This window comes from Sebastes fasciatus, chromosome 17, assembly GCF_043250625.1.
Source record: "Sebastes fasciatus isolate fSebFas1 chromosome 17, fSebFas1.pri, whole genome shotgun sequence".
NCBI lineage: Eukaryota > Metazoa > Chordata > Actinopteri > Perciformes > Sebastidae > Sebastes > Sebastes fasciatus.
The window spans coordinates 17,286,394-17,311,482 of record NC_133811.1 but is presented as its reverse complement, the minus strand read 5'-3'; the positions used below and the strand labels follow the sequence as shown (position 1 = coordinate 17,311,482).

The window sequence follows — 25,089 nt, the reverse complement described above, 5'->3', positions numbered from 1 at the left end:
ACACCAACCACGTGCACAAATAAAAACACACAAACAAACAAAAAAAAAAACACATGACAAATGAACAAAAAATAACTTAATATGGAAAAACTCACAAAAAGGCCAAAGCAATGGTCCAAACGCTCAAAAGAAGAGGGATATTTGAGAGAAATAACATGATTTGTGATGCTTAATATTGCAATGTTAAAGTCTCGACTTGATGTTAATCAAGAAGAAATGTTTCTATTTGAGTTTCTCATGTTCCCCTCCTTTTAAGCAAATAAAAATTAGTCAAATTAATGCATAAAGGCAAAATATAAGAAACCACTGCGTAGAACAAAAGTAACGGAAATGTGTTTGAATAGTGGTGGCAGAAGCATTTGAATTTAAATTTAAAATAATCATTTGAAAATGAGAGGAAACACCATTCCTTTTTTACTTAAACCACCACTACACAAATTTAACTGAATGGACAAAAGGTGTCATTTCTGATCCGTGTTGTGTTTTTTCATAATAATATGAACGTATGAGCAGGGGCAAAACTAATTATTGTACGCAATTCACTATTTTGTGATGCTACTCTCAAATCTCTGTCTGCATTTATTTCAACACTTTAAACAAAAGACAACCACAGATGTCTGGTGGTTGAATGAAACGCTGAGCATCTAGACTGATGGGAGCAGCTCACCTGAACGACGGCAACATGCTGTCATAGAAGTACCATGTAGCTGTCAGATACGAGTGTTTGGCATCTGTAGAGTAAAGACGCCATGCAGCCTAAAGAAAGACACAAATAACACAGAAGTTAACACCATCTTCTCTCCACTTGTGTGTGAATGTATCATTAAATGACTCTATTACCTGTATCAGGTTGGCAGCAGGCATCCTCCTCTTCTCAAAGTGCTTCTGTCGGTGCTGCTCTTGAACCTTCAAGGCAAAGCCTGACCCCAGAATTCCCTGAGGGTCAGAGGTCAAATTAAAGTCAGGGGTGCAACGCTGACCAGGCTGAGAAGAGCCACTGACAGGGTTATGAGTAAATATATATAGATGTGAATACACAGACGACTTACGGCAGGCAGGGCAAAGAAGGAGACTCCCAGAAGTGCAAAGCCGGCAGCTAGGAGCCGTCCTTGCCAAGTACGAGGGGTTTTATCACCGTAGCCAATCGTTGTTAAAGTAATCTGGGTGGGTGAAAAGACACACAAAATATGATACGTCTGTTTGTATTTGGTATGAAACTACAACTGATTTACACCTGTGATTTGTGTCATTTTAATTATACGGGAATATTTCATCACGTTTTGAGAGTGTCCAAGGGTCGATTATTTTTAAAACCATGATACTGTAAATTTCTATTTGCTGATCTTACGGTGCAACTAACGATTGTTTCCATTGTCTATTAATCTGTCAATTATTTTCTCGCCTAATCAATTAGTTGTTTGGTCTATAAAATGTGTGAAAATGGTGAAAAAAGTTGTTTTTTTTCGGCTCAGAAAACAATCTTAATCTCTGTCTGTATCGCTACATAAAGGACAAAATGCCCGAAAAATAACCTTAAAAAATAGAGAAAACAATCTTATCATCCTAGATTACTGCTGATATTTATATGCAATCACATAAATATTAAAGGTCTTATTGATAACATTTTTATATGACGAATACTTAAAAAATACATCCACAGAGCCATTAGAAAGGTGCTGAATAAAAGTTTGGCTTTTCAAAATATAATATAATTGTGAATTAATCATTTAAAAATTGTGGCGAGTCCGAAAGGGATGTTTTGTTTATCTCTGTGGAAGATATTTGACGTTTGGTTCCCACTTCTACCAAGGCTTGTGAGCCAATAGTAAAACGCTGTTGGTATCATGTGGTATCTCTGGGTCGTCAGTTAGTGTGGAAAAAACAGATAAATGTCTGAGATTGACGGTAAGTGCCTGGCAACGACTTGTTGTGAAGTAAATGAGAATAAGACATCTAGTCTCATCAATGTTATCAATAGCACCTTTAATATGAAATCAATCTGGAGAGCTTAACAACAAGACTGAACAACACTCTACTGTTGACGCCTGGCCATATCTCTGAGTGGACATCATAACTAATACAGTTATCAAAGACTATAATCTACTTGTGATCTAAATTGTTATTGTTTGGTTGCACCATTTCCAGATGTCTTATGCTTATTATATGCCTCTTTATGTGTGTATTGTCTGTCGCCCTCTTGTTTCTTATCAGACAAAAGTAAGCTATTACTTCTTCAGCCACAGAGATCCTGGGTATATCACGTAGTACTCACAGTCCCCCACCAGAGGGAGTCAGCATAGGTGTTGAAGTCTGAGTTGATGTCTTTCTCTGCCAGGTAGACGAGGAAGGAGGCAAAGATCAGGACCAGGAAGCCTATGTACCAGGCGGTAATCAATTCCTGACGGAGAGAGACAGAGAGGAGGAATCAATCACACCTGTCAGCAGCAGCAGCAACAGCATCTCCACCATCATAATCCCTTGCTGTCATTACCGTATCACTATCATCATTATTGGCTAAATTCCCGTCATCATCACATTTGGCGTCCACTTTTGACTTGGCTGCACAGTTCTGCTCCGACAGCTGATGCTTCAATTCATCATCATCACCAGCGTCGGTCTAACCGCGTTCTGCAGCCGACCCGGTGGGTGTCAGGTGTTTAGGTCAGCACAAAAACTAACAACTAATTGCCCCAAACATGAGCAGCTAAAGGGGAGTTTGGTGTTTGAGGACAGTGAGTGTAATCAAGTAGCAGCTGGTCATCAGCAGACTCACCACATATTCCTCAACACAGAGAGTTATTCAATTATTTATCCCATTAGTAACCATCCTGACCATCATCGCCGGCCTTTTAATAACTTCCTGCTCTTATAATAATCCATGAAGCTGCACAGTATGTGGCTACCATGCATTAGTATACGTTTCAATTTCAATGTCTGCACAAGTAACCAGTGTCTATAAATGTAGGTCATATAAAACACAGAAAGTGTGTTTTTGTAGTAGAGCATGTGTAAAATGGAGTACTATATTTAGCAGGCTGTCATTCCCACCTTGCTGTGAGCGTAAACCACTGAGCCCAGTAGTTTCCAGGTGCCTCCCCGTCGGTCCATACGAACCATACGCAAGATCTGCAGGAAGCGCATGCTGCGCAGGGCTGACGTGGCGAAGATGTTGCCCTGCGTCCCAGCTGCTATCACCGCCAGGGATGCCACAAATACTATGAAGTCTGTGAAGATGTTCAGAGAGGAAACACAGAGAGAAGAGGTGAAGGCGAGTCATTATGAGGTGTTAAGAGTTCACAACTTTCACATGAACACACACAGGACTTTGACGTGGGTTTGTGTACTGTTTACACACACACGCACTAACCTATGACACAGAAGGGCTTCCTGGCAAATCTCAGCCGTCCCTTCCATCCGCGGTATCTGCAGCAACAGCCAGCAGCCCAGACCCTGGTGAAGTACTCCAACCCAAACACCACGATCATCACAAACTCCTACAAACCACACACACACACACACACACACACACACACACAGGTCAGTGACATGCAGCTGTCAAATGACGTAATGTTTGACAGATCACCCAAACAAATGCTCCCACCTACCCAAGAACCTTTTTTTGTGTGTATGTATCAGTTGTTTAGCGTGTGCATCAGTTTCTCAAAAGAAAAGTGTCCCCTTAAACAATACATCCACGTTATTAATCTTATTTAAAGCATCATATTGGTGATTATGAAGCAAACATCAATGTGAATATGGCAGCATGAAAAGTTAAAAAAGTGCACAGTACGTCATGTGTGTTGAATAGCGAAGTTGGGCAATTCTCTTTATCCACTGAGAGCTGACTTTAAAGGGCAAACTTCTGCTTCTAGCGAGGCGATAAAATAAAGGCTAAAATGTTACAAAGCAACAACATTTACATTTTTTTATTTTTTTTATTTTATAAAAGATTAAATGAAAAAGTTTCTGGACTGTACGAGCAGTTTAAGGTGCATCAAATCTGTCATTAAAGCCAATTTTCGTCTAAGTAAAGTCCACTAACAGAGGGAATGTGAAAGTCAAGAGACTGACCATTAAATACCAAGTAAGGTAGCAAGAGAGAGGGGGGCTGAAAGAGGACGAGTCAGGTTAAGAAGGAGAAAGCGAGTGTCCATTACCTTCCACTATAGCAGCTGGAGCACAGAGGGATTATGGGATAGCTATTAGGATTAGTGGATCATGTCTGTGATTTCCTGCGCAGTCAACAACACCTGAATCCTCCCGCCTGCTTACATGGCTGTCTGTGCCTCCACCAGCAAACAAAGCAACACGTACCAAAGAACATACGGATGCAGCGAGATGGCCTGTATGAAAGGACAGCGTATGAATGCTGATGTAGTCATATGTGTATGTGTCTGTGTGTGTGTGTGTGTGTGTGTGTGTGTGTGTTTGTGTAGCGAAGGAGAGCGGAGAGCGAGGGGAGAGGTCTCACCAGGATGAAGAGGCTTTGGTTGGCGAACTTCTGGTGGTCGGGGATGGTGGAGAACACAGACAACACCAAGCAGCTGAACACCAGTAGGAAACTGAAACACAGAATCACACACAGGTCAATGAACACATTTCAAAATACACACATCAGAAATAAGAGCACTCCTGGGTGTCACTAATCCCTTCAGAGGAAAGACTAAATAAATCTCATTAAAATATGCTTTGTTCACTCTCCTGAGTGATTAACCAACAGAGAAAAACTAAATTGCACATAACCAGGAAAAGATTTGTTGATCCATAACGTAATACAAGCCCAGCACGCCAAGTCATACATAGTCAGAGGCACAAGAATCAAAACAATGAAACCAAGTTTAGTTGTTTTACGCAAATGAATGTACAGTATATAACAAATGACAGTACAAATACAGAGTAGTTGAAGCTGAACATATACTGTATATACTGTATTTGGTTTCATACCAACTAAAGGTGGGATCTATAGATGTACTGAAGTAATTTGCTTTTGTCAGTGAACGTGTTAAGCAGCATGTCTGTTAAAATGATCAGTAGAATAGTGTACTGTAAGATGACTGGTACTTCTTTCACAAGATGACTGGGACCCTACAGCTCTACTGGGACAAAAATGACTGTCCCGCAAAAGTAATGGCCACTTCAGTTTGAGAACTACTCCAGAAATAAAACACATCATAAATTCCGTTAAATAGTGTCATATGTTCGAGGTGCTCTCATGTTAGTATAAACACTTCATCTTCTGTTCCACGATACCACAGGAGAAGAGAGAAGTCTCCATTAGACAATCTCCGTCATTAACTCAGGTTCAAGACGAGAGAGAGACGAGCACATACGTTTTGTTTCTGTCCAGGAACACACTTGTCAACATCTCTTTAAATTGCCAGAACTATTATCACATACATGTCTAGTTCATAGTGCAACTCTCACGCACAGCTGTTAAATCCACGATGTGAATTCCTCTTTTAGAGGAGACATGAGAGTTCCCTTGTGGGCAAATCTTTTTAGGAGCAGGTTACAAACTACCTCAGGTATAAACTCAGGATGATGAATTAAGCTTAACTTCAAAGTAAAAACATTTATGTTGGGAATAGTGTGCTGCTGAAAAGAAAAATGTTGGCACTTATGTGGCAACCGCCACACTCTGTCCCACTTAAACAGTGGAAAAAGTTATTGTTAGATGTTTCGGAGGAACTGTCGTCAGCTAGATCAAAAGAAGGTACAGTATTACCAGACGGCAGAGAGGTGGACATAACGCACATGTTGTATTTTCATTATCTGTCTATCATTCATATTATTTTATGTTTATTTTTATTTTATTTGCTCTCCTTTTTTCATGGTGTTTTGTGGTTTTTAATCAGGCAGTCTCATTAAGATCAAGAGATACCTGAGAACAAAAAACAATGTGATCAGGGTATTATTGTATGACAAAATGTTAGGTAAAACAACAAGAGCAGAGAGAGAGAGAGAGAGAAGTGACACACAGCAGCACTGCCAGCCCGTCCTCTGTGCCATGTGAACAGCAAACAGCGAGGCAGGATTAGCCAGGTGGCAGCTGCTGCTCCAGCTGGTCGAGATGTCAGAGCCCGAAGTTAGAGAACATTTGTTGGACGCTAAACCAATTCTCGTGGTCTCACACAATGGTGCCCTTTCTCTCCGATTAGTAATGCGATCAACACAATAAGTGGACCACTTAGGTTGTTTGTTCCAACCCACTAATACGACCCACAGGAGCGTTTCTTAAATATTAGCGCCCCTACCGATGACAGGAGATCAACACGTCCTCATACCTAAACGTAATGATCGCAGTTTGATACTTGTGAACGTTGTGAAACGGGCAAAGTTTGGTTAGGTTTAGGCAATAAAACTAGGAAAAGATCATAGTTTGGGTTCAAATAATACATTAATCCCAGAAGTTATCTCAGAGGGGATGTCGTGTAATAAAGTAAAGAAGTGGGTGCGTTGTGTAGCCTGCCAGACTGCAGATAGACCCTTCCCCAAGAATGGATGAGTCAAACAAACACTAGACTTTGACTTAAGAGGCCGCTGGTCATCTCCTGTGTGAAACCAAATGTCAACGTTGAGTTATTTTAACTTATGTATATAAGTTAATTTACGTAACGCACTTAACTTGCACCACGTACGTCACATATGTCTTAACTTACATCACGCACACAACATAGGTTAACTTACATACGTTTTAATTTACTTATTTCAACCCAAACCATGATCTTTTCCTAAACCTAACCAAGTAGTTTTGGCACCTAAACCTAACCAAACTGCGACCATTTCATTTTGGCGTATCACGTAGTAGGTGTATCCTGTAGTACTGTGCACCTGCAGATCGTTGTGTCTAGAAGGTAACCCTCAAATTGCAAAAAACACGCAAAAACTTGCAAAAAACTCTTGTGAGACTCGCTGCCCGACGACCTATCCTAACCTTAACTATTCAAGGTCAATGTCTAACCTTAACCAACTGTTAAGGTTAGACATTGTAACTGTGTTACCTTCTAGACATGACCACTGCAGATAGACTTACTTGCATCCACCCCAACCTCCTTCCTACGCAGACTTTATACTACGTCACCTGACTTCCTCCTTTGCTCTCATCATAATGACAAAGGGAGAATAAGAGAGATGTCTAATTAGAATCAGATATTTGATACATCTGTGATTCATACAGTCTGAAAAGCCTGAATTTTGCCGTCTTCATCTTAAACTGCGTACAAAAACACTGTTTTGTCATCACACGTTCGAGGAGTTAGTGAATGAGCAACTTCTCCGACTGTTTTTGTTTCGTCTGCCTGGCTGGCCGCAGTTTCCAGATGGTGACACTACAAATAGAAAGACAAAGTAGACCTTAGACAGCTAGAAAGACACCGTACACCAAGCGTGAATAAACAGACACCCCCAAATTACTACTGTGTATTTCTCAGCCCAGTGATGCATGCACAGAGGAGAGTTTGTGCTTCAGCCACGGCGGAGTTAGTTTGAAAAAACGCACTCAGATAACTCTCTGCAAACAATGCCTTTTGGTCATTCATCAACTGAGTAATGTGCTGACTAAAGTGTCTGTCTTTTTCCCCTGAATTAACTCAAAGCGCTGTGTGTATTTCCATAAGGAGGAGATTAGTTGGGGCAGCATCTCAGGTGGTTTCTTTCATTGACTTGTGCTTTATGACAGGAAACAAGTCACAGCACAGATAGCCGGATCGACAGCTTGGCTTTTACAAAATGCAGACGCAACATTCCCGTAAAAATAAGTTGTGAAAGCAACTCTGCATTCGCCTGAATGTAACACTATCGCGTACATACACTAACTCCAAAATACCACAATGAGTTACTGCCAACAAGGGTCATCATATCTGTTTATGCAGCCAATTTGCATGATGACAATGTAGAATTCTGCTGGGTGTCGTGTAACAAACCCTTTAAACCTCATCTCATTCAGACCACAAGCCACAGGCAGGCCTCAAGTCACAACATCTGCCAAACTCACATGTGGCTGCAAAACACCACCAGCTATGTTGAAGTCCTCCAACCAAGCACATGTCAGAATCCTGTGTTGTTTAAAGTGACAATGCGTCTCATTCACTAATGTGTGCGTAGAAATGTTCTTACTCTGCGCACAAAGTAAGTGCCCACACAAAATTACCGTCAGATTCATGACACGTTTGCACCGGCCAATTTTGTTCTTACCACTGTGCGTATGTTAGTGAATCAGAATCATTCTAAATTGAAAGGTGCGTGCTCGCTATTTGTATTCAGCATACTGCCATATATTTTCTAATCCTTAATGTTTTAATGTTTTTAATTATTTCTTAATGTTCTTTTGCATTTTGTCGCAATGTTCTTGAATGTTTCTGTAAAGCACTTTGAATTGCCCTGTTGTTGAAATGTGCTATACAAATAAAGCTGCCTTGCCATGTGGAAATACTTGTGCTTAGAGGTTTATCATGGAGAAAGCGATGAAGTTGTTTGTAAAAGAGAGAAGCATGGCCCTTAAAGAAAAATTGTGTCTGAGATGGAAGGCAGAAAAGGAACACTTTTCCGAAGTGTTTCCACAGGAATGACAACGATTAAAAAAAAGAGGCTTGGGACGAGGCGGTGAATGTTGAATCCCCTGATATAGGCTACGGATTGTGGTTAGAGTAAACGAAATACAGTGGAAACCGCTTATAGAGATCATGGTTACAGTGATGAACTGTTTATGTGAATCAAAACGCTTGGGACACTAATCATTCCTATACAAATGCTGTTTAAATAATTTGCTTATAATAATCAAGTAGTCCACTTACAGTGTTCATTTTGGGTCTTTCCATTTATGAATGGAAATCCATCTTATGTTATCCTCTTTGATCACCAGCTGAAGCTCCTCATACTGATTGGAGTTCAGTGACCTGGGAACGCCCGCCATCACGACGCCTCAGCTTGTATCTACTTTGTTGTTCCCAATTAATTAATACATGTACAAATAAACAAATGTATTAATAAATACTGATGAGGAGACATTTAGGCCAATGCCCTATGCATGTGGAGAGGGAGTCACATTTCTGCTGAGGGCACACTTTCACCCCAGTACATCATCCTTCCCTCCTTTCAGGGAAATGTCAATTAAAAGCAAAGCATCAGTCGAAATCCACCAAATCAGCAGGGTTGGTCTCACGGGGACATCGGAAAAAAATCTGCTCAGCCCTGAATCTTTACTGACGTGCCTCAACAAAATATCTTCGTATTGAAATATTTCAATAAAGACATCTGGAAAGGATTCCCAATTTAGGATTTAGAGACGAGAGAACGCAAATATCAGCATAAATATTGCTCTCATGGCCAAGACGATAAAAGAAATCAGTGAATATCTGTTTAGAGGTAAAGATCACAATGCCTCAGCACCGCATATTCAACACAGGATATAGTGTTTCATCTGGTACAACTGGCCTGAACATGTGACCCAACCTGGGGTGAAGGGAGGATAAAGTGAAGTAAAAGCCTGTCTCATTATACGCATTATATATGGACACGTTAATGTATAGATGCCATATGTCACCGCATGTCATAGAGCAAATCAAAAAGGCCGTCATGATATAACGAATAAAATAATCTACTAAAGTCAGCCGCTCAAGAGGTTTACTGTAAGGCTGTCCGCATTAGTAATTGCTCCAGAACTTTTAGAAAGAATAATGCATGCTCTGCTATACGCACACTGAATATATCTGACTTTTCTCCAGAAGCCGGCCGAGTGTAATTTGTCTCATGGACACTGTGGAGGATCAGGAAAAAATGCAAGCACAGTGAGACATAGAAAGAAAGAAAGAAAGAAAGAAGATATACAAAAGAATGAAGGAAAGAACGAACGAATGAAAGAAAGAACAAATGAAAGAGAGAAAGAAAGAAAGAAAGAAGATAGACGAAAGAATGAACGAAAGAAAGACTGAATGAATGAAAGAACAAAAGAAAGATAGAACGTAAGAACGAACACAGAAAAGACAAAGAATGAAAGAATGAAAGAATGAAAGAATGAATGAAAGAAAGAAAGAACGAATAAACGAACGAGCAAAAGAAAGAAAGAAAGAAAGAAAGAAAGAAAGAAAGAAAGAAAGAAAGAGTGTACATAACCCTACACAGTACAGTATCTTCCCCCTGAAACTCTAACCGATCACTGTTACACCACAAGCCTCTGTATGTATAAAGTGTAATTTGGCTGGCGGCCGGTGAAGCTCCAGAGGGCCGCTGGGCGACTGGTCAACAACAAATAAATGTACAGCAGCCTACCGGGCAACCAGATTGCTTTTAGAGGAAGCTCAAGGCCGGGTGCTTTTACTGCTGTTTTCCTGTAAGCATAGCTAAGTGAAAAGGGAGATCTCACATTACTTTGACTGTGAAAATATTTGAGTGAGATAAATAGGCATAACCAGTGCTAATAAACGTGTATGACATTGTGTGTTGCTGCATTACACAGGGTGTGTTTATCTGCCAGGCAGAGGGAAGTGGAGCTGGACTGTGGGAGAGTGCACCTTTTGATTCAATCAGTGCTGGATGATAAAGCAGCTATCAGTTACACCCAACAGAGGAGGCGGAAGAAGAGGGGAGGGTGACGAAGAAGACTGAGAGGAACAGATGAAACTGAGGTGGAAAGATGTGAAGACAGATGGAGAAAAAGGGAAAAGAAAGAGCAGGTGAGGGATGAAGTCAGACATAAAGTGAGAAGGCCCCGGGGTCATGTCACTCTACCTGTACATGTACGTGAAAGTGCACGTGTATGTGCGGCGCCAGCCCTGATCAATGAGGCTCCGACGACTTTCGGCTTTCAGGAATTGACCCGCAGACTGTGCACACGCTGCAGTTGCACAAACACGCAAACAAAAAGAGAACGGTCCAATCATTGAACACACACCTGCAGTGACACCTTCCACAAGGACGTACACAGGTAAACACATAGACCTGCTTAAACAAACCAACCAAAAAAGCTCAATTAGAACCTGAGATTTATTTATAGCAGAGGCTGAAAGACACATCTATAAATCTTCATGTCAAATGTCACTTTGGAAATGCAGCACTTCACACTTTTGCTGTGTTTACACACACACATACACACCTCCCTAACACAGTGATAACAGCAGCTAACGAACAAGCACTAAAGAGAGGGAGCTCGGCCTGGAGCGGAGGAAAGAGGTGAGTTAGCGGAGAGTGAGGAAGAGGAGGAGTGAACGTGTCGTGAGCAGAGAGAGAGGAGGGAGGGAGAGGAGAAAGAGAGGAGAAAGGTGGAAACAGTAGAAAGATATTAATAGCATTTCTCTCTCCTTAAATAGCGACTGCAGGCAAATTGTGCGCAGGTAGGCTGCAGAGCACATCGCAGCACAGCTCAGAACAGGCCGGCCTCCCGGCCCGTTAGTCACCCCCCTCCTCTTCCTCTTCCTCCTCCTCTTCCTCCTCCTTCTTCTTTTTCTGGGACAGCAAACTTTTCGAGGCGGGAACAAAAACCCAACACACAAACAAATATGAGATGAAAAGTGCTTTTTCACGAGGAAAGAAGCTGAGTGAGCGATTCAGAGGCTCTAGTACTGGCGCAGGAAGAGAGAGAGTGTGGGGGGGGATAACCTGACATGAGAGAGTAAAAACGAGAGGAATGTGTTTGTTTTCCTCTGAATTCCACAACCTTCAATATTACGTGACCAGATCAATTATTTACATAACTGAGAGAAACAGCGTTGTGTCACAAAGGTGCAGCCTTGGCAGTTTGCATCACAAACGCCACCAGCGGACACTTCTGCACAAATAACTTGCTTTATTGCATACACAGACTCTTCACACGCCACGGAGGTGCCACACGCTCTACGCTACTACTGCTGCTCCGTCAGACGATCTCACACATTCACACGCTCACCAAAGAGCCACAGACTGCCATGCTGTTCCATTGTCTGTCTACAGATGATGCATTTCAAACAGGGTGCCAATTAGACTGATACATTTTCCTTGCTGGAGAATGTCACTCCCAGTCACAGCAGCTATGAAATATCCGCCATCGACACACACACACACACACACACACACACAGTGCCAGCAGTCTCACTCCGCCAATGTTACATCACATCATAATTGAGTCCTTTGTTCCCTGCTTTTCGATTTATCAAAACTAATCTTTTAGTTGCATAAAACGCCAGGTAAAACAGGAGGTTTCTCCCTTTCGCTGAATGTTTGTTCCTGACTCCTGCACACTGTGATATTGAAGTATCACACACACAAAATGGATTAAAGGCTGCAGCGCTGCAAAATAAAGTTCCTGGAGTCTTTTAACCAGCTGTGAAGATTTCAGTGATTTATCGGTGCCTTCAACCAATATAAAGAAACATTTCAGTGACTCTTTTCCAAAGAATGAGGCTTAATTACGCAAAAACAATCCATGAATTCCAAGTGACATTTCCAATAACAATATGGTTTCTTTGGGGTCTGGGTGTTTCCAGCATTTTATACTTTCAAGGCATTATTCCAAACGCAATCATTTTTGGAATAATTACACCACAAGCAGGACAGAAAACACTTGATCACTTGTTAAAGTTCATTCTCTTGGTTAAACTGGATTAAATATCCGACTTAACAAGCAATTTTCTTAACTCTAGCGTCTTAAAAACATGTTATTCAAGAAACCAGTGAAAATTATTTCACTTTTTTTCCCACTGCAGTCAGCATCTTAAACACCACCTCTCCACCTCCAGCAGAATATTTGTAAACAACAGTATAAAATATGCATTTTATACGTGATCAGGTGGGACAGTTGTTCCCAACTCCAGTCCACAAGCTTGATGAAAAGATATCCATCAGAAACTTTAACAATCAGAATCATTAGCATGAATCCCAGCATGCACTGGGTAAAAGGGAGGGTACACCTGCTGGTGGACAGTCTATCTCAAACAGAAACAGAAATCCTGAAAGCTGCGTCCCGTAGCTTTTGTAACTTTCTGAAACCAATAATCCGACAAGCACACCCGTCTAACACAACAACTGACCAGGTGAGTGGAGATGTGAAAATAAGGCGAGGTTTGAATTTCTCTTTTTTCACTCCACACAATTACCTCCTTCATCTTTTGACACCATGAATGAAAGAGTGCACCCATATCCCCATTTGTAGGTTTCACTGCGTTGAGACTACAAAGACTCCTGAAGAGAGATCAGAGTACAGGTAACAGGAACAGGCAGTACTTTTGCCTTAAGACGCCGTTGAATGTCACCTTGTAGTTCATTTTACGCAAACTGAACACTTAAAGGTACAGTGTGTAGGATTTGGCGACATCTAGTGGTTTGGTTGCAGATTGCAACCAACTGAATACCCCTCCGCTCACTCCTCCCTTTCCAAGACTGTAGTAATGAGTGCAAAAACCGTGGTAACGCCGTTTACATCACTCAGAGGCCATCCTTACCATAATAACACTACTTTAGGAGCAACGGAAGTCAGACGGCGGCTGGCGGTAGCACAGTTTTGCACTCTTTGGCTCACGTTATGGCAGTTACACAAGCGTGTGGGAGAACTACGGTGGCCTTCAGGTAACGTAAAAACGTGAAAGTCTCTCTTTAGAGCCAGTGTTTGGTTTGTCCGCTCCCTATGTAGATATGAAGGGCTCATTCTAAGCTAACAAAAACACAACGATTCTTAGTTTCGGGTGATTATACGCTAATGAAAACATAGTTCTGAATATTATATTACATTTCAGTTAATAGATCCCCCAAAATGTTACACACTGTTCCTTTAACCAGCATTGTTTTGCACAATGCTCAGAAAAATGACCAACTAGCAGGACTTAAGATCATTTTCATATACATTTTGGTAAAAATCTAATGCAATGTTCACTGTAGAGTAGAGCGAGACCGATAAATCTGCCAGGCCGATATATCTGATGATATGAGCTTACAGATATTTCAGTATTGGTGTAAATATGACAGTGCAGTACAGGAATGACAAATTAGGTTTGAGGTAATTTAGAAACAGCAACATCTTTACATAGTTTGTGCAGTATGTATCTTGTATGTTTTAAACTCCTAAATATCTGCCTCAAAAATACCGTATGGGTCAGGCTGTACTCTCGAGTACACAGAGAAAATACCGAGGACGTGACCTTGGCGTCCTCATTGGCAGTTACAGCTCTGATAGCGGTTTTACTTCTTGAAACAAGTAACAATTATCTTGGAATGCAGCACATCAGTCCACAAGTATTACAAATGTTGCAAGAAAAGCTGACGTGCATGTGCATTGCAAACTAGAGAAATGATCTTTCACTTGTTTTGAGAAAAACGACGAGGAGACTCAACACGACAGGAGCTATAAATACGTATTTGCAGGGCAGAGGAACATAATTCGTGATGGTGTGCACAATAATAATATCTGTGCAATACACAGTAATGTCATCTCGTACAAAAGTACAAAACTACAGCCTCAAAAATGACAAGGATTGCTTTGACCTGCTATTGCAGATATTACTGTGCCTCCTCTGTATACTTAATCTTTTATATCTGCATCATGGGTAATATAAAGCCCTCTTCTCATTAAACAAACTGATTTATCCATCATAATTAAGCAGCATTTCATAGTTTATTGACACACATACCCTCCAATCAACACATACCCTACAGTATGTGGTACAGATGGTTAGCGACTGAGGAAGTATGTCCAGTCTGGTCACATATATCACCAGTAAATGGAGTGAAATAAAAGTATAACCACAGAGGAAGGATGAATGTGTCTAACGGGACCTGGATTAATAGTAATTACACACAATTTCTTGGTGATTGGTGGCGCTTTGACCTGGTGGGAATATCAGATGGGGCAGTTTATGACATCAGGACAATTCAGTGTGAAATTGTCCACATAAATTATAGAAAATGTACGTGATTACGGAAAGAGAGGCTGGGAAAATGATGCACAATATTGACATCAGTTGTCCACTAAACTGGAAGAAATGGTGACCATCATAAAGAGCTGAATGAGCTTATAATCAGCACACACACACACACACACACACACAGACATTCTCCCAACACACACCTATTCAGATGCGCTCCATTGTTTCTGATGCTTTTTTTATTCCTGCTCTTTGCTGCTTATGGACCTCTTGTCAGTGAACTGTACTGTACAGAGCTGCCTTCGAGATGCGACCGGGGTGGAGGCGAAGTGCTGAGAGAGCTCTGACATTTAGCTGTGGTATTGTTAGCACCAGCTAGCCAATTAGCACCGAGTCCACAGACCCTTTAGTAGGTGTATGGGCCACTGCTTCACACACACCAGTGTGCTTGTATAACGCTGACATTTCACCATTGAGCCAGTGAGCGAGCTCAACCTTCACACAGCTTGGATCAGCAGGGCTGGAGGTTGGGGAAGGGTCTTTGTTGAGACTAAATGGGAAGTAGAGAGAACTCTTGGCACTTCTGAATATAATTTTGTATCAAAGTATTTTGCACTAATTTAAAAACTTCAACTAGAAGACATACTAGCAGACTCAACCATGTGATTTGCCAGAAGTTTATTGGAAGTGAAACCCCCCCACGATCCAAAACTACACTCCGTTACCCCCCTCCATGACCATCACTACACCTGAATTTCAGGCCAATCATCATTACTCTGCAGGTCTAATGTTGTTACCATGGCAGCGGGGATCTCCAGTGATGGATTACAGAGGGTCGGGGGCATCTCTCGAGGATTGAGAAACAACAAAAAGAAAGCTGTGACTGTAACATTTGAACCCGGGTTAATGGGATTGGGATCAGCAGTTTGAGGCGAGGGGTGTGAGAAAGTGAGCCGGGGTCACGCACAACCCCGGTGGTCAGCGGATCTCGAGGAGGAGCAGACCGGATTTAAGGAGGAAACAATGGTTGAAGTAATGTTAAGGCCGCCGTTACTAATGCCGACGTTTAAGGGCATTTAACGCACTGTGCGAAAACAATCGATGATCCCAGCTGAATAGTGTGGATATGCTGTTTGTGCAACACATGTTGAATTGCCACACATTTTTAGGTCAATAGTGCTACAGGAATGAGTCCTAAAACCCAGAGATGAGTTAGCATTTTAGCACTTCCGGTTCCCTCGTCTGGAAGTCAATGGGTTTTTGAAATGGGTTTTTAGTTAGATGCCTGAAATGAGGTCTGTGGTTAACACAAGTTAAAGAGACTTTAATGTTTTGTTCGATGACATAAAATACATCAATAATTATCCCACTCGTGAATTTTGAAGCCTTTGTGTGAAATAAGGCGGTTGCTAACAAGTGGCTAAATGAGACTATAAAAACGTCATCACGCCAACTCGTCCGCCTTCACAGCCTTGTTGTGTATACTCTCGTTCATGCGACCGTGGTGTAGTTCGTTCATAGCCTAACGTTAGCTTTTTACTTCTGGTGATTGCATTCACACTTCAAAAATCATAAAAGTGGTGTTCATTTGTGGAGATTATCTTGCTGAACAAAACGTGTGTTTGCCACAGAGCTTATTTTCTGCAATAATCCAAAACCCAATGGAAAAATCCCATTGGCTCTTTGTCAAAGGAACCAGTGCCATGCTAACTTCCTGGTCGGCTTACAATAATACGTCATCCCTGGAGCACTCTATAGCATTTGAGACCAGGCAGTTTACCAGTCAGTCAACAGATCCTCAGTAATACGTGCCTTCATCTAACTGCTACACAAACATTAACTATTAATAACTAAACAGTCAGACTCTTCATATTGTGCTCACTGGAAAAATACATAATCCTAATGGCTTGTGGGTACCAACAGTAATTAAACAAACGTGCAAATGCACACAACGGCTAAATGAGCAGTAAAAGTCTTAATTTAGCCCAGAGAAGGACAGCTAACATTTCCTTTGTCTTTATTCAACAGTGAAGAGAGTGAAGAACATTACTATAGACCATTTTACAGTTGTAAACGTATTCCAAATGTGTCCCAGTTTATTTCCTGTTTCAGTGTATGTGAATGACATCAACTGACAGGAAGTAAACATGGACCCAAGCTGTTGCCCAGCAAAGCGATTCCGCTGAAAAGGTCTGTTTCAGTGGTTGTCAAACTGTTGTGCGCAGAGGCATGACAGGTGGGGCGTGCGTGACCGGGGGGAAATGCGACGCGCAATTCTATGTTTTGACGCCGGAATCTTTTTCACGGCGGAACAGTGAACAAACCGGCTCTTTATACATCCCTGGTAGCAATGGTGTTCATTCAGGTAGTCTTTAGCTTTACAGAATAGACAGATATTTGCCTCAGTTTTCAGACCAAAAGTTGATTAATTATTGAAAAAAGCGATCGTAATTATTTCCAAAATTCCCTAAATGTTTTTATCTAACAAAATATGCTGCTTCAGTCCATATTATTCGTCATTTAGCCTTTCAAAAATGTGGCGTGAAAATATTTCTTCCTCCAAAGAGGGGGAATGACCACTGGTCTATATGATGGACACATTTCACACCCAGAATTCGGACATTTAAATAAAATGCTGGAGGGGAGATACAGTGCACTATATAGTGAATAGGGAGTAATTTCTGACACAGTGGCGTCTTCAAACAGTGTAATGCAAGTAGCAAAGTCAACAAACCTACCTGTTAAAACACGTCTTTAGAAAATAGCAAACCATCTCTGCAGTAGGGATAGGATGGTATGGGATTTTTTCACGGATCATAATATATACACTCACCGGCCACTTTATTAGGCACACCTGTTCAATTGCTTGTTAACACAAATAGCTAATCAGCCAATCACATGGCAGCAACTCAATGCATTTTGGCATCTAGACGTGGTGAAGACGACTTGCTGAAGTTCAAACCGAACATCAGAATGGGGAAGAAAGGAGATTTAAGTGACTTTGAACGTGGCATGGTTGTTGGTGCCAGACGGGCTGGTCTGAGTATTTAAAAAACTGCTGATCTACTGGGTTTTTCACGCACAACCATCTCTAGGGTTTACAGAGAATGGTCCGAAAAAGAGAAAAAATATCCAGTGAGCGGCAGTTGTGTGGACGAAAATGCCTTGTTGATTTCAGAGGTCAGAGGAGAATGGGCAGAGTGGTTGGAGATGATAGAAAGGCAACAGTAACTCAAATAACCACTCATTACAACCAAAGTATGCAGAATATCATCTCTGAACGCACAACACGTCGACCCTTGAAGGAGATGGGCTACAGCAGCAGAAGACCAGCCGGTAATAGCATCGGCCACTTTATTAGGTACACCTTGTACCTAATAAAGTGGCCGGTGAGTGTATATGAATAACTAATAATAATGAATGCTGAATATGAATAATGTTGTGGGATTATTCCTTATTCAATGGGCTATTTTGGGATTTATATAAAAAACAAAGCATTTGAATACTGATTTTGGAGGTCGATTACCATGGCAGCGGTCGAAGCTTCGAAGCATTTGGGTCAGCCCTATACGTAAATCATTATTATTTTGGCCAGGATAATCATGACATGACATTTTCATATCATCCCATGCCTACTCTGCTGTACCACCACTCTGTTGTCAGCTGGTAACCAGGCAGCGACCCCGTGACCTTAAGGCTGGAGTTCCTTCTTTGATGGTGAACCGTCAGTTGGTATAGGACAGATATGCAGTAGCTATAAGGGGTGGTGACTTCTGTTCTGAGGACCCGGAGTCTGCCCCGCTATCTGTCCGGTAACGTAATCTCTATCTGCTGTGATTAAACACTGGTACCCGGGTCACATCACATGGAGGGGCTGCTCTGTGTTACTGCTCAGTCCGGTGTCAGTGCTGCTATCCCTCCCTGTCACACTAAATGTTTGAGTGTCTGTCTCTACGTGTCTTTGTGTAACTGTCAGTGTCTTTATGTTATGTGTAATTTTAAGACAGAGTCCAGAGCCATTTAAAAGAAGGGTTACATCACCTTCCAGTGAAGCCCTGCAAACACCACCACCTTTCACACAAACATACCACACACTCATTTTCCACAGCCACATCCTCGGCTGCACCTATAGCCTCAAACGAAACACACGTTGGCCAATACTGACAATTTAAGGTTGGGGATCTGGTTTTATTCCTTGTATATTGCATAATAGCTAATCTAAGACAGTGGGCAAAAGAGCACAGCTGACAGTTTTTGTAGGATAAAGGTTACTACTCCTCACGTGCTGCTGCATCCGCTTACAGCTAACACATAGCAATGTTTTCATCAAAGGCAAACTGCACAACTACATCACTGTGTTGACCCTTGTTCACTTACTGGATATAGCACAGGAAGTACGTTTTCTACGCTCGGACATGGCCTTCTGTTTGCCTACAATTCGGGTCATCAATATCTCATCTATGTGCAGTGTAGTGTTTTTTTTTCACTCTGACACACATCCCCTTGCGGGCAAACAAAAACATGAAGCAGGATAAAGAGCATTCATTCAGTTTACACCTTCTGTCCTCACACCGAGTCCCTCCTTCATGTTTACTGGACTGAAACAAAACTCAGATGTCAACATTTGCTTTTCAAGATATTAGTACCACAACAAACTGATTATGTGGAGTTTATCACTTACACCCACGCTCCCTTCTCACCCTAACTTCTCTCCTTTCTCCTCCCCTTGTTTCCTCTCCCTTCTCCTCCTCGTCCTCCTATCTGTAGCTGAAGCAGAGCCAGGTTCAGAGTGGACCACTTGTGGGCCTCTCAGCCACACCCTCTCCCCTCTTTAACTCATTAGAGCCAATTAGGTGACATGCCAGGGAGGGGAAGGAGAGATAATACCCTTCTGAATTATTCATCCCTCTGCTGAATTTTACCCTACCTCCACTCCATGCTCCTACTCTCTCTCTGCTTAGACCTCTTTCTACTGTCCAGCCAGTCTCTCCCTTGACTCTTTCTTAGACTACGTCCACACTAAAGGCCAGGGTATGCTTGAAACAAACTAATTTAAAAGTGTTTTCCGAATGGCTGCATTACAAGAGGGGGCCAAAAAGCAAAAGGCAAAGGTGTTGCACTCAGTTTGACACATGAAAAGTAACAGAAGTAGGTGTCTGAGGAATGAAAATCTCAGATGTCCGCATACCTGACCATTCATCGCATGAGGTGGGCGTGTTTGTCAGATTGTCAGTTACAGAAAGTTACACCAAGTCCACTGTTGGAAAGTGGGTTTGAGACAACAACAAGCAAAGCTGATTCAATTTGAAAAATTATTTTGGAAAGATATGGTGGAGTGGGTTTTAGATGCTTGTTTATAGCACACTGACACCTTAAAGATGGGGTCGGAGATCTTGAGAAACTAGCAAGAGTACACTAGATTTTAAAAATCATTCAACTGAAATTTTTCCTTTTTTGTCAGAGCATTTCATTTATTGATTGCTGTCGGGATGTAATGAGAATTTCAACAAATATAATATATAAATGTATTTGGACTACCAATCCTACCTTTAGGCTGGCTGACTCTTAAAACCAACAGCTGTTTATTTTAGTGTGGACAAGGACTAGAGGAGGAGACCTTTACTAACACAACCTTAAAACAGAGGTGTAAACGCACATTGTTTTCACTGGTAATAAACTACTTCAGCCTTGGTTCAGTCTTCCGGTTAGTTACAGTCTGTCTTCCTTACTACTTCCTTCAGTTTTATTGGCCATGTCTGAAGTGCACTCTGCGACACATGACGTTGCTCGGACGTCACAGGACACCACAAGGTCTGGCAGCCGGGGGCCAAAATGATGATTGAATGCTGATAAGTAACAAAGAGAGAGAGAATAGATATACAGTAGTACGGAAAGATGTCTAGGTCGATATAGGTGGAAGCAGGGGGAAGAGATAAAGTAGCCACAAGGAGTGAGCATCACACGGACATAGTCATAGATAATGAGAAAAATGGTGGACAAGAGACAGAAAGAGGTGGTTGAATAATGTATTGGACGGACAGTGAGACGAGGAGAGCCAGAATGGAAAAGAGAGAGAGAGGGATGAGGTATCGTCTGTGAGGTCTCATCTCACACTTGCTGACATTGCTTTAATCTCAGGGCCAAGAGAAGACTGGAGGGCCCACCGACACACACACACACACACACACACACACACACACACACAACACACTGTTGCAGGGTGAACATGGTTGCCGGCATGTAGGGACAGATTTACTGTGTGTTTGTGTGTGTGTGTGTGTGTGTGTGTGTGTGTGTGTGTGTGTGTGTGTGTGTGTGTGTGTGTGTGTGTGGACCGGAGCATCGTTATCAGCCGGGGGTTTTGCAAAGGGAGTAAAAAAAAAGATGAAAAAGTCAGTCAGGGCTCCTGCATGACTTCATAACATACAAACATGAGGACAGTTTGATGTGGCAGGTTTATGTTTATGTTCACACTTGGCCATAATACATTTCTGTACAAGAAAACGTGTTTTGACATCGACTGAAACCTTTTCATCATCATAACGGTTCATTGTATTCAGTCTCTGTTTTAAAAAGAGAGTGAATTAGTGAGATGTGAGGCCGGAGCAGCAGAAGAAGAAGCAGTAGCAGACATAGAGGACTTGTGAGACGGGGGGCAGGATGACTTTTGGACAAAGTTCCTCCCCCTCCTCCTCCTCCTCCTCTCTCCTTATAGTGAAGCCTGTTGACTTCATGTAGTGAGCAACCAGGATAGAGAGAGAAAAATAAAGATAAAGAGAACGAATAAAGGTATGAGGAGGAATAGAAGGAGGAAGAAAGACAGACAAACAGATGCAGCTAAGAGAAAGAGAAAGTAAAGTTCAGATGGGAATAGAAAGAGGAAAGAGCCGAGATCAGAGCAAAAGGAACTGAAAAAGTAACCATCGCACAGGAATAAAGGAAATGACACTGTGTTCAAGTGAAGCAATTGTGCGAATAAGGCATTAAGAGCAGGAGGGGACAGAACGCAGACAAAAACAATCTCTCCAGAGTCAGAGTAATTACAGCTCCGTCGTTAACATTTGATTATTGTTCATGCTTTGCCCACAATGCAAACTGGCCAGGCATTTACACACACACACAATCTCCATAAACCCATACATGCATGAATGCACTCACATTTTGCAAATGCGCGCACGTCAATCAAGACATTTCCTGACAGCATGCACACTCAGCCACATGAGCGATGACACACACACACACACACACATATAAACACACATTGCAAAGCGCTTTCTGCAGGCAGGGCAGACCTTATAAATACGGTCCCACATTGTGATTTTGTTTGAGCTCCGTCTCCATGGTGCTGCTTCCTCACATGTTTATAGTGACTGCCGTTATAAATTAAAATGATCTTAACAACACTTAAGATGGGCCTTGCATGCGGGTGCAGCCAGGCAGGGACAACAGGAGAGAGACACAGAGACCTGGGCTATCCCAGGATCTAGAGAGACAAGAGACAGAGACAGACATCAAGCAGAAAGGAGAAGGAAAGAACAGGGTTTGATGCAAACGGCAAGGAAGATGTAAAGCAGCTCTTGACGAAGGTATATACTGAAATACCTGAGGATGTTTTAGCCATTGTGCCTCTACAACCATGCATACACACATCAGGTATGCCTGCACAGTCATGCAGCCTCCTCATCCTGAAAACTATATGCACAGCGCTCACGTGCCGGATGGGGTAAAGTTACAAACACGGGGACGGAGAATCAAATCTAATACCAGAAAAATAACAAGCCAGAGAGACACTGTCTGAGATAAAGAAGCTGTTTGGACTTGAACACATCAGTGAGACTGGCCCACCTCTGCAGAGACATGCACTTTTATATATAGCTTTCAAGCTTATCTCGTAAAAATGTACTACAGTTTAAATATGCATGTCTACTTTGTTTTCACATCCCCAAAAAATTTAGGGTTGTATGATGTGACAGTATACATACACCACGAGACTATATTAATTTGTCTACTGTTAGAGATTTTGCTCTCCATTTTGCACATCTGGGTATATCAGGCCATTGTTGCAAATCAATAAGCAGGACTGATTTATGACAATATTGGATTTTTTTTATTTTTCAGCCCCGTCGCTCTAAATGGCGTATGAATGACACGCGAATCGTACGACATTTTGCGTGCAATAAAAACGCCATTCTCTCTTTTGGCGTGTCATTTGTACACCGGATGCATTTACATTGTATTGACTACCATGTAAACGCAGCCGTGTAAATACGCTACGCTCAGAGCCGGTGTCGTAGAATAAAAAGTGAGAAAGACTGCAAGGCGGGAGAGAGTCCAACAAACACTCTCAACGTTAGTGACGTTGGTGGCGTTAGTGACGTTAGTGGCATTAGTGACGTTAGTGACGTTAGTGGCGTTAGTGACGTTAGTGGCGTTAGTGACGTTAGTGGCGTTAGTGACGTAAGTGACGTTAGTGACGTTAGTGACGTTAGTGGCGTTAGTGACATTAGTGGCGTTAGTGGCATTAGTGACGTTAGTGACGTTAGTGACGTTAGTGGCGTTAGTGGAGTTAGTGGTGTTAGTGGCGTTTGTGACGTTAGTTACGTTTGTGACGTTAGTGACGTTAGTGACGTTAGTGGCGTTAGTGACATTAGTGGCGTTAGTGGCATTAGTGACGTTAGTGACGTTAGTGGCGTTAGTGGAGTTAGTGGTGTTAGTGGCGTTTGTGACGTTAGTTACGTTTGTGACGTTAGTGACGTTAGTGGCGTTAGTGACATTAGTGGCGTTAGTGGCATTAGTGACGTTAGTGACGTTAGTGACGTTAGTGGCGTTAGTGGAGTTAGTGGTGTTAGTGGCGTTTGTGACGTTAGTTACGTTTGTGACGTTAGTGACGTTAGTGACGTTAGTGGCGTTAGTGACATTAGTGGCGTTAGTGGCATTAGTGACGTTAGTGACGTTAGTGACGTTAGTGGCGTTTGTGACGTTAGTTACGTTTGTGACGTTAGTGACGTTAGTGGCGTTAGTGACGTTAGTGGCGTTAGTGACGTTAGTGGCGTAAGTGACGTTAGTGACGTAAGTGACGTTAGTGACGTTAGTGATGTTAGTGGCGTTAGTGGCATTAGTGGCACTTGTGACGTGTTTTCCGTACTTCTATTACGTTGTTTCCGAACGTATTTTACTTAGTTTATGTACTTATTTTAAGTCCAACCATCATGTTTTTCCTAAACCTAACTCAGTGGTTTTCTTGCCAAAACCTAACTGCAGACGTTACCGTAGCGTAAAAATAACATGTAAAACAGGCATACAAATAACACGCGAAAAGGCTAAAATGCGTCCTCATGACGTGCGGAATGTCCCTGTCCGTAATGTCATGCTATTTATACGCCTTCCCATGAGATCGGGTTGGATTTTTGTATCAATGTGATGTGTGACAGCCAATTTCTCAGTTGATTTTCCATAAAGTTTACAATTGCACAATATATATCAATCTGAAGATATGAAATAACACACATCCTGGTAGAGGATTTTATCTATACTGCCCATATCACTCCTACTGACAAAAAATGTGTTGCATCACCACTTACTTGGACCTGATACTGTCTCTGGAGCCTTCTTTAAAAACAGCATTTCCTGTGGCTTTTGATTATATTTAGATTTCTATCTGCGTCTTGCGTCAGTAGCTGAACTCATCACTTTTCAATTCATCATCACTTATCCTTCAATGCCTCGGAGTCGTTGTCATGTAGACCAGTTAATGAGTGGGCACATACATGAACTAACATGTTAATTCCTTATCAGCGTTATCTTACAGAGTTAGTTTTCCCATTATTCATCTGCTGATAATCGGCGGCGTGCAGGTGCAGCCACCCCATTAGGGTCATGCCTTAAGTGTGCTGCTGAGAGATAATGGCAAAGCTATAGCTATTGATTTATTTTCTGTCTGCCCTTATGGTCTTTGCAGCCGCTGGCGACACACAGACCATGCTTCCTAAGCACTCTTAATCACTCTAACACTGAACACCTTGATGAACACATACACCCTGCTTACCCCATTCATTCAAGTCCTGATATTTGTTGTCACTGAAAATAAACGTGGATTAAAGGTGGACGTGGATCATCGCAACAGATTGTGGACGCTGGAGAAAATCATCCTATACTCTGTGTGTCTACTGCCGGGGACGGTTACTGTACAGAAGGTGACAGTGTGCCCAAGCTGAGGATAGTTCTCTGCTTTTTTTATACAAACAAGATTTAATGGAGGCGCATT

The 25,089-nt window shown here is 42.0% G+C and overlaps 1 protein-coding gene across 9 annotated transcripts in view; it reads right to left on the bottom strand.

Annotated features, from left to right (window-relative positions):
* Positions 1-25,089, bottom strand: part of kcnq4 (potassium voltage-gated channel subfamily Q member 4) — a 52,733-nt gene that overhangs the window by 14,376 nt on the left and 13,268 nt on the right. For 8 of the 9 annotated variants that reach the window (XM_074613819.1, XM_074613817.1, XM_074613822.1 and 5 more), the window contains exons 2-8: positions 4,472-4,562; positions 3,368-3,494; positions 3,049-3,224; positions 2,273-2,398; positions 1,050-1,160; positions 841-936; positions 668-756 (exon numbers count right to left, since the gene is read on the bottom strand). In XM_074613819.1, the coding sequence (XP_074469920.1) occupies positions 668-756; positions 841-936; positions 1,050-1,160; positions 2,273-2,398; positions 3,049-3,224; positions 3,368-3,494; positions 4,472-4,562 (816 nt within the window). Of the gene's footprint in view, positions 1-667; positions 757-840; positions 937-1,049; positions 1,161-2,272; positions 2,399-3,048; positions 3,225-3,367; positions 3,495-4,157; positions 4,296-4,471; positions 4,563-25,089 lie in introns of those variants that run through there. The other variant, XM_074613825.1, reaches the window with a different exon arrangement.